At 37.2% G+C, this 10,726-nt stretch overlaps 1 protein-coding gene across 1 annotated transcript; it reads right to left on the minus strand.

The window, feature by feature from the left end:
* Positions 1–222: 222 nt before the first annotated feature.
* Positions 223–7,081, minus strand: LOC124169192 (calphotin-like). The gene is made up of 4 exons (XM_046547707.1): positions 6,986–7,081; positions 3,415–3,641; positions 1,209–1,383; positions 223–777 (listed from the first exon to the last, which is right to left on the minus strand). The coding sequence occupies exons 1-4, from the start codon at positions 6,995–6,997 to the stop codon at positions 391–393; spliced, it is 801 nt and encodes a 266-aa protein (XP_046403663.1). The 5' UTR covers positions 6,998–7,081; the 3' UTR covers positions 223–390.
* Positions 7,082–10,726: the final 3,645 nt, after the last annotated feature.

Below are 10,726 nucleotides of genomic sequence, written 5' to 3' on the forward strand. Positions count from 1 at the left end.
TTGATTACGCCTCTGTACACACGTCAGATTGTGCCATTACGTGCCCCGTGTAAAACGGTCTTGAGACATAATTGCGATGATATTTGATATGATTTTTTAAAACTAGTTTTAGATATTTCTAAGGTGGAAGGTAGTTTTAATATAATAGGGAAATGAAAATCAAGCAATTTTGTAAAAATGTTAGTTTTATTTTTTAAGTTTCACACCCTTTTTTTCTCATGCTTTTCATAATTTTCTTGTAAATAATTTCCGTACTCAAAAGTCCTCGATTCTGCTCTTCACGCACAGTGTAAGCATCCGCCGTCATAGAAGGCAATATCATTGTGCAGTAGAGATGATGTTGACACGAAGAGCCAGAAGGTATTTCGCGCGGGTCGTGGACGTGACTTCTTACAGGTACTTGGCGAAGGGGTAGGCTCCATAGGCGTAGGTCTTGACGATCTCACCAGTCTCGACGTTCTTGACTTCGACCTGTGGGGCGACCAGGCCAGCGCCGTAGTAGCCGTGAGCGTAAGGGGCGGCGTAGAAGCTGTGTCCGTAGACGGCGGGGGCGGCGATGGTCTTGACCTCAGGGGCGGCAACCTCGACGGTCTTGACGGCGACCTGAGGGGCAGCGACGGCGTATGCGCTGTAGGTGGCATAAGGAGCAGCGACAGCGACTGGCTCAGGGACAGCGACAGGGGTGGCCACGGGGGTGGCAACAGGGGTGGCAACGGGAGTTGGCACATGGACGGGGACGTCAACTGGGACCTTCTTCACGGAGACCTCAGGGACGACCTGCGGGTGGAAAGAGAACAGGCGTTGAAGTCACCGATGTATTCAGGCGTTGATGTCACCAAAATAATCGGCGGTCAAAAGTCACCCAATAATGAGTATGGCGGGATTGTAGATCAGAGAAAAGGCAGTATGAATGAATTCAATACGGACATTGAAGTCATCTGTAGATATTACTGTGGGTGGAAATGGAGCAGACATTTTAGTTACTGAAAAATTCTGACGTTGAAGTCTCCCGATTTTTAAGTTGTGTAAAATAGGTAGAGCTTTATGCATATGTGCTGGATAGTACTAAGAAAATCAAGATGGTCATTGAACTCACATGTGAATATATTGAAAACAAAATATGCAAAGCATTTGTTTCTCCAATAGAATTCGATTCAGGGTGGAAATAGCTTGGAATTGTTCATTGTTACATTGGAGTGCTCATTTACCTGGGTGACCTGGGGGGTGACGGAAGCAACAGCCCTGCCGGGGGCAAGGATGTCGGTCTTGGAGACGTAGGAGCCGGAGGTGGCGGCCTCACGGGCAGCAGCATCAGCCACGGAGTTGATTCCGAGGGGGGATGGGAGGTCTCCAAGAGCGGGCTTCACGACGGTGGAGGAGTATCTGCAATGAAAATAAAGGGAGAATCGTTTAAAAAATATGCCACCAGTGGTCATTTTTACAGTAATAACTCACATAGTAACTGCACATCCATAAAGTTATGGGTGATAAACAGTTGCGGACCTATAGAAGGGTCGTATAGGGTAGTGGGGGCTATAGCTCCCCCCCTTGGGTATCCAATTTACACGAGATAAAATAGTAATTTTGTTCGGAACCTCGCTACTGTTGGGAAGCTCTTGTCCGTACCCTGGATCCGCAACTGGTGATATGAACACTTAAAATTATATTGCTACGATGAATTAAGAGAGCTATTTTTCCAGGAAAATTGGCATAATACTTTTTTCCCACGAAACGTTAAGGACTTACGTAAATGTTAGGGGGTCTCAGTGTGCGTATCTCCTTTTTAAGCTTTTATTATTATTTTTGTTGGTTTAAAATTATTTTTGTTTGTTATTATTTTTTGTTCTATGTCCTAACCCAATACCCCTTGATACAGTCAATGTAGTCGGATTGTGGGGTAATTTTTCTATGTAGATTTATTAGTTTTGCAATGGTGGAAACGAATGATATTTATTGTAAAAGCAAGATAACCTCCGACTATTCTTTCAGCTTGTAATGCCGTCATCGCCACGTCACCATGATGATAGCATAATGTGCTAAACCAATGTGAGAGGTGTTGCTATTACGTGTGGAGAAATAATCTAGTAATCGTTAACTATGGATGGAAAGAGGATTAACTATGGATTTATCTGCTTGGAAAATTCAAATTTCATCTATTTATCTCTGCAATGTGTGTAGTTGACTCTTCTTGCATGAAATTTGGTTGAAAACTTGGAAATACTATCTTTTATCGTTTTTCATACGATCGCGGGATGCAATTAAAATTCATTTTAATTAGTGGCTCTGATATAACGTTCTATCAAGTTTCCGAACGAGGAGAGAAAAATTAAAGCCGCAAATCAACCCATATTATTCAGTTTTCAATTATCAGATATGGGTGAGTTCAAATTGTTCGATTTATTCACTATTCAGATCGTTAACGCCTGTGTTAATGACGACATAATTTTGTATAATATTTATAAATAAAATTGAAGTGGATACATTTTCCTTCCCGTATAGTTTTTAATTGTTTAATTACTATTTACTTAATTTCAATTAATCTTAAACTTATACAGTTGAGTTAATTCTTGGCGATTATTTTTCCATTAAATTGATTCGGTATTTTTATCTTAAACCAGTGGCAGTACAGAAGTATGAGCTTTAGGTACTTGGAAGGCGTTTTATTTGTGAAGATGTTCATAAATAATCTGCCGGTTGTAGCACTGATTCAAAATTAACTCATTTTATAGCTATTAGGTAGTTGCAAGTTTTCGAAGACTATTTTGAGCTATAGTTTGTGCACCTTATTTCTTAAAGATAGCAAGTACACAGATCTTTTCTTGTTACCTATTATTTCAATCAAAATCCTAATTTTTTAACTTTTCAAACTAAATACTTGCAGTGAAGTTTTTTAATTTAGCCTTTGATAGTTAAATCATTAACTGACTTTTTGTTGCAACGTCGGAAAATAAAATTTGTCTTATAATCATTTTTAATTTTTAATATTTATTCATCTCAATTAAATGTTTAACCCTCTTAGTGGAGTAGCACTGAGGAGAAATGCCGGAAGTATTCAAATAAAATGTAAAATCTTCGAGAGAAAATCTCTGTCCTATAATTTTTTGGCATATAAGCATGGTGTTTTTTAAAATTTTATTCTTTTTATATCAATTTTTGAGTGTAAAATCAATCCTAATGTTTTATTCAAAAGTTAAGTTGCAGCATAATTATAAATTTAAATTAGTTACTTGCTCTAAGCCGATATTTCGTGGCAATTTTCGGCTGAGAAGCTAAGGCCGATATATCGGCCCGCGGAACTAAGATGGTTAATTAAGAGGATATCAGATATCACTGTTTAATTAAAAGCATATCATACACTCTTAGGCTTTTAGGGAGCGTTCTTAATGATTGGTTGCGTCGTGAATATTGACTCACCCAGTGACGACGGGGGTAGGGGCGTAGTGCACCTGCTTGGTGACGGGAACGGAAACCTGGGCGGTGTAGGTGACAGGGGCGACGGCAGCGACCTTGGTGACCACTGGTGCGACGGCAGGGGCGGCATAGGCCACGGCGTGGTGGGCGCCGTAGGCGTATGGGGCCACGCCGTGGAAGAGGCCGGCGGGGGCTGCGAAGGCGGCCGAAGCCAGGAAGAGGACTGACACCTGAAACACGGAAGTAAAGACAATCAATCGACGATGAAATTAAGCCGTACGAGTGGAGGAATGAGTCTTTTCTAATGTTTAAGGGGAGAGGATAGACTTAGGGATGAATTTTACGACCAATGAACTTCCTAAAGCCGCAAGTCAATCAGTTAACGATGAAACTAATCTATACAAGTCTTTTCATATTATCGAGCGGATGAAATAGGGTAAGAGATGAATTTTCCGAACAATGGAGTTCTTTAACTATGAATTCAATCAATTGACAATGAAACTAAGCCAAATTAGAAGAAGGATGCGTCTTTTCTTACCGTTTATAGAGGATAGACTTAGGGACGAATTTGACAAAAAATGGAGTTCATAAAAGTGAATCGAATCAATTGACGGTGAAAATTTGCCGTACCAAAAAAGAACGAATCTCTCAGTATAATAAGGGAGAAAAGAGAGACTGAGCGATGAATTTTACGAGCACTGGACTTTCTGAAATAGTAAATAAAATTAAGCCGTACTAGCGGAAGAATTAGTCTTTTCGTATGATTAAGGAGATAAGACTGAGGGATGAATTTTATAAACAATTGTGCTTTTTAACGACTGTGTAAATAAAAATACTGATAACTTACTCCTGTGGTAACATTTCAGTACTTATGTTGATGTTCTATAGATCGTATTTATATGGTTGTAATTGTAATATGTGAGCATGTTAAGTACTAGGGTGAGAAGTGTAATAAAATATTCCTACGATAATTAATAGAGTGGGATGGTATTTGACGTGCACTTTTTCATGTGACACTCAAAAGTCGTAGCTGAATACGATTTAACATTCCTAATTAATTTAATTAATCATTTAATTTTGAAATAATTATCCCCGGAATATATATTTGAGAGGCCAAATAAAAAATATGTGAGAACAAATTTGGAAAAAATCGTAATTGCACACACTATTCTTCCACGTGATGGAAAAAAATTGGGAACAGGTTTTGTTGAGGAATACCAATGTTTCTATCTTGATCTAATATACTTTTTTTTGATTTTGATTTGATTGCACTGAAGCGTAAGAAAATGTGAAAATGAAGAAGAAATTTTGATACCCGAGATAAGGGTATTAAGTGGAGTAATCTCATTTACAGTTACTGAGATTTTGTTCTAGCCCTAATCTTGGCTTCACATATGAACACTGTTTAACTTTTACAATTTTAAGCGAGACTCCTTTTGTGCATCGGAATAAATATCTACTCTGAAATCAATCGACAACGGCTTTAGTGTATTTTTTTGTCAAAGTTTAGAGCGGAATCAGTTATGACTAGGATTCCTTAATTTTCGAGAATTTGAATGTTTGCGATTTCAACAATGTTTGCAGATCGTCAAGGAAGAAGTATATTTAAATATCCCTCTAAATCGTGGGAGCAAGCCACTGTCATTGTAAATTTTATAAAAACATCGAGGAATAAGCATTCACTATGATGGAGGATCCCAAATAATAACTGGGTGTGATGAAAAAGTTGCTTAGGAGGGAGGTGAGCTAAAACCATACGGAGTGACCTGACGTTGATAAGATATCTACGTCGGTGAAATCATCCTTATTAGCCCTTCAACGCCGTCATGCGTACCCAGCACGCTTCCTGACCTACTGTATATAATTTTTTTCTCCGCCAGATATTGTATTTTAGATTAAAACAAATTGCTCTATCTTTTGAAGAAATGCTTTCCTTCTCCAATAAAATATTTATAACGACTTTATGCCTTCAGGGTTTTTAAAAAATGATTCGATGAAATTCCGTTTTAAACCAGCAATTTGACGACTTCGGTCGAAAAACTCAACGCCTATATTTATTCAAATCGCTCGAAAAATTATTATATAGTAGCGCACTACATTATGCAAGTTTACAAAAAATTTTAACGATACTGATCGTATATTATGAAAGATATAAATTATTGAATGATAGTATGCCAATAAGGTGAAGTCATTTTAATCTCATCCGGCCGCTGGGATGGGATTTAAATAAATGCCCGCCGCGCTTGAGGGGTTAGGAAGATAATTTTTATATTTGCGTTTACTACGGCTATAGATCTTAAATTCGGGAGTTAACCTTATGAAAATCGAAAAGAGAATTAAGTTAATGGTTGAAGGCGATATTTAGTGGTTATTCCGAACGTTAAACATGGCAAATGAAGCAACTTTGCATTTTACACCCACCTTTTTATATGTACCCTGATCGATTTCTACTAGTAAGCGTCATTTTTCAGCGTCACGTCATGTGGCTTACCTATCAAAAAAGACGTTGCTTGTTTGAAATCAATCAGGATGCACATTTAAAGCTGTGTGAAAAGTACAAAGTTGTTTCATTGGAAAATGTCATGTTCAATTAAAGAGAGAACTTGTATCAGGGATGCGGATGAAGTCGAGTGGGAGATGAGAATCAAGTCGGGGATGGATGACGCCTACGTCTGGTCTTCCGATTCGGACCATTTTGGGTCCCGACGCCCACCATATCGGGGCAGGAGAGCTTCACGGAGGCGGAGAAATAAAAAATCTTATCGAGTAGGGACTTCGATAAATGGATGTAGAGAAGGGTATGAAGGGAATATAGAAAATAAGGGGGAAGAAAAAGATGGAGAGGTACTTCTGGCTTCACTTTTTCTTCCCTCGACCGATTTTATTCGTTTTATCGTCCGGTGATGAAAAATGCATTGAAATTAGTCGTGTCGAGAAAATGAAAGTTTTTTTGTAAATTTGACTGTAAGTTTAAGTTTACAATTATTTTGGAGATAATACAAAAGCGTATAGAAAATAGTGGTGTGGAGTAATTTATAATGTTTGTGGAAAATTATTAGTAATTGTTTGTTAAATAAGTTGATCGCTTTATCTATTCCACCTCCCCGAATTTCATCCTCTTGAAAATTTCACCAGCATTTTCTCTAGGAACTGGTCGAATCTTACGAAATTAAGTGAGAGAAATAGTCAAAGTGAACAACTTAATTAATTAACCATTTGATATTACACGAAGTCAGCTCGCATAAAATTGAAGAAATAATTACCCGAAAGTTTTAATTAACGATTTAATTGGCGATAGTACGAAATGTATTGAAAACGGTCGTGTAAAGAAAATTAAAGTACTAGTGAAAAATAACCAGTTAGTTTCCTTTTACAATTTAGTTGACGATTGTACAAGATTAAATGAAAATGGTCGTTAGTTATAGCGTTCATGGAAAAATGCGCGTAAGTTTTAATTTATAAAAATATTGGCGACATTAGAAAATGTATTGCAAATAGTAGGGTAAAGAATATTAAAATATTTGCGAAATACTGCTAGTAAGTTTTAATTTACAATGAGAAAAAGATATCTTACCAGTGCGTTCATGATGATGTTTTTTCGCTCGCTGCTCTGCCTTGTGCAAGAGATGCCGTAGAGTGTGCCCACGGCTCGCCAACACAAGTCTTTTTATACCGTCGGCCGGGTGATGCCACCAGGGGGCGGTGTAGGATGTGGCACCGTGGGATGAGTGGTGTCTTCCCTGGGGTCGGGGGTGGATGCGTTGCGTCTGTGGAGCGGTGGGGTGGGTCGGGTGTGGTCGTTGGGTTGGGTGGGGAGGCTTACGGGGGTGTGCGGGAGGAGGGGGCAGTCGGTTTAAGGTGGGGTGGGAGGGTTGGGTGTGGTTAGATCCCGGATCGGTTCTTCTTCTTCTGCTGACCAGAATAGGCCGATCTCCATCTCCGGGACGGTTTAAAACTTTCAACCGTTGTGTCTGAGGTAAGATAAAGCTTGGAATTGAATATCAGTCGAAATCGATTTTTCGAGAAATCGATTTTAAATCGACTTAAATTTCTCTAGCAATCAAATTTTAAATTATAAATTAAATGAGAATTTTAAATGAATAAAATAAAAGCTTGTCTTTTCAACGAAAATCGAAATTTTAACTGAAAGATCGATTAAATGAAAAAATCGTTGGTTCTTTAAAACAAGAATTGGTGTAAAAATATGTTAATTAGTCATTCCGGTACAGTTTAAATATTTGTCGATATCGATTTTTCGAGCAATCGATTTTCAATCGAAATGAAAAAAATTGACTATTCAACAAGAAGCGATATTTGAACTAAAATTCGGACTAAAAACTTGAACTAAAACTAAAAAGCTTGGAATTGAAAAATATCAGTCGAAATCGATTTGTCGAGAAATTGATTTTTAATCGAAGTCAAAAAGCTTGTCTTTTCAACAAAAATCGAAATTTAAACTAAAAGATCGATTGATTGTGCGGAAAAAACTAAAAGATCGAAGATTTTAAAAAATCGTTTGTTATGTAAAGAAAGAGTTAGTGTAAAAATATGTTTATTAGTCATTTCGGGACATTTTAAATATTTTTCGCGCAATCGATGTTTAATCGAAATTAAAATAATCGAATTTTCAACAAGAAGCGATATTTGAACAAAAATTCGATTTAAAAAACGGAAAAATCGTCGGTTGCTTAAAGAAAAAGAAGTTGTACGAAAACATGTTTATTAGGGTTGGGTGTGGTTAGATCTGGGATCGGGTCTTCTTCTGCTGACTAGAATAGGCCGATATCCGTCTCCTGGGCGGTGAAAGACTTTCCTCCAGTTTGTGTGTGAGGTAAGATACATCTTCTGCAAAATAAATTAGGTGAACCTATGACGAAATATATTACTTTGCCATATAAGCAACAATCTCTGCAGTAAAACTGAACATTATTATTATTTTTATAAAAGTATTCTACCGATTAAGGTAGGTTTCCATGGAGTACTTAAGAACAAGTGCTGAGAGCCTCCCCTTCCATCAAGCACTTCCCTCTTCAATTCACTTTAAGACTTACTCCCTTTCATTCTATCTAAAAAAATCCTATACTCTTCCTTCCTCCACCTCGTTTACCTAACATTCTATCCTCTAAAACTGCCTTTAACATCCCCTCCCCGCTAAGCACTCCCTCCATCTATACCTTATGTCTCCTCTGTATCTAATCTAGAAGCTGCCTCTGCTCACCCACCATGTCCAGCACTTCCTCGTTCCTCCACCTCTCCATTCACTTCACCTTCTTAATTCTTCGCCAAACCCACAACTCGAACGTATCAATTCTTCTTTCGTCTTCCTTCCTAAGTTCCCATGTTTCCGCACAATGAAACGAAACTCTCCATATCAGACTGTTCACAAGCCTTTTCTTTTAACTGTCAACTAACGATCCCCTTTTAAGCTACATAAAAGGAAAAATTAAATGCCTGTCTGCAATCAATAATTAAATAAATATTATTTTTATGGTGATAATTTTTAGTGCCATTCTTCTACATTTCTGATAGTAATATAACTAATAAAATATCGTGAGTTACGACCATATATCATATAGGTCTTTATAATTACAATGCTCATGGTGATGTTGCTCAGCGTATACCCTTATTTTAAGTGGATATACATATTTCTTGTTACCTAGGAAACCGAAAAACTAACAAGGAAAGGAGAAAGAAAGAAAAAGTCCATACAATAGCTCAGGGGAAGAGAGCTTTCTTCAAAAAGAAGAATGTTCTCAGAGTTAACAATGCAAGCAAAGAAGTGTGGAAAAAATGTATCAGATGCCACACATGGAGCATGTTTCTCCATGGAAGCGAGGCTTGGACGTTGACAGCAACAAAGAAGTCAAGAATGGAAGCCTTCGAAATGTGGTGCTATCGAATAATGACGACGATAAAATGGATTGACCGTGTAAGTAAAATTACCTCACCTAAAATTTTATTGAATTCGATGATCTTGAAGAATGATGAAGATTAAATAAACTGACCACGTAAATATAAAGAAGTGCTAAGGAGAGTGGGAGAAAATAGAGGTCTTCTAAAAACCTGAACGAGGAGAGCGGGGCAACTTAACTGGACACTTTATGAGATATGATGGCCTAATGAAAACAACCGTAGAATGACTGGTGTAAGAGAAGTGTAAAGGATGGCCCGGAATGAGTTAAATAGACAGTTTCTAAAGGATGTATAAGAGAATAAATACTTCACTATGAAAAAGCTAGCAGAATTAAGAGCTGGGTCAAACCAATCTTAGGATTGCTGACTCATGGTGATGAAATTTGGATATAGATATGATACATATTTCATCAGAATAACAATAACTACTCATGCACATACTTATAAGCTAATTCTTACTTATTTATATTTAGATGACCTTTATTGAGCCTGAGAATCATTTCATATTTTCGTTACATATGACCTGAAATTGAGATAATGGGTGGATTATTGATAAAAAACTTTTGAAATTTGTTTTGAAAATGCATCCGTGTATTATTTCATGAAAAATGCGTTTGAGTAGAGAAACGTTATTGTAATTAAGTCAGCTGCGGAAGTAAGTTTTTCAGATCGTGAAGCCTCCTTGGCTGACGATTTTCGTAAGAAAAGCGAATTAATGGAAAACTTGCGACAAAATTTGACTTACATATCAAATAAAATTTACGCTTTAAGTCAAAACCTTGGCTACTTCACTATCTTTTCGCAATGGTCTAGAAAGAAAACAAAAATTTGTTTGAAAAAGTCGTTTCTTAATCTTTTTATTTTATTTTAATTTTCTACTTTTTAATGGTGAATCGTTTAACAGATTAATCCTGACCAGCTAAAGAAATTTATGCAAAATAATATATAACTCACTCCATCTGATGAGAAAATTTTAGCATTTTTAATATGGAAATTAAGTAAATAAATTTGAGCAAAATTTCAAATGTCTGATTAAAATTATTGAATATTGTGTTGCATTCAGAAGCAAGCAATTGTGCTGAGTTTCAAGCCGATTCGACAGTGAGAAGTGGGCTAAAAGTAATTCACGAGATTCCATCGCTGAAACACACAAACGGACAAAGTAAATTTAGAAAAATCGTGCAAAAAAAACTCCTTGTCCCAAAATATTCCACTGCACAATGCCGTAACCTTTAGCTAGAACTGTTGCCAGTACGCAACCTGTGAAGGACGTTCGATTTTTCTATTTCTGGCGTTTTTGAGTCAAGGATGGTATGTTTTTAGTGATTCCATATAATTAATGGCAAAGCACCTATTGAAGTAGCAATTGTTTTGTTTTATTTAATCTGGGGTGGTCATCCCC

This window comes from Ischnura elegans, chromosome 12 (genome assembly GCF_921293095.1).
Source record: "Ischnura elegans chromosome 12, ioIscEleg1.1, whole genome shotgun sequence".
Classification (NCBI taxonomy): Eukaryota; Metazoa; Arthropoda; class Insecta; order Odonata; family Coenagrionidae; genus Ischnura; species Ischnura elegans.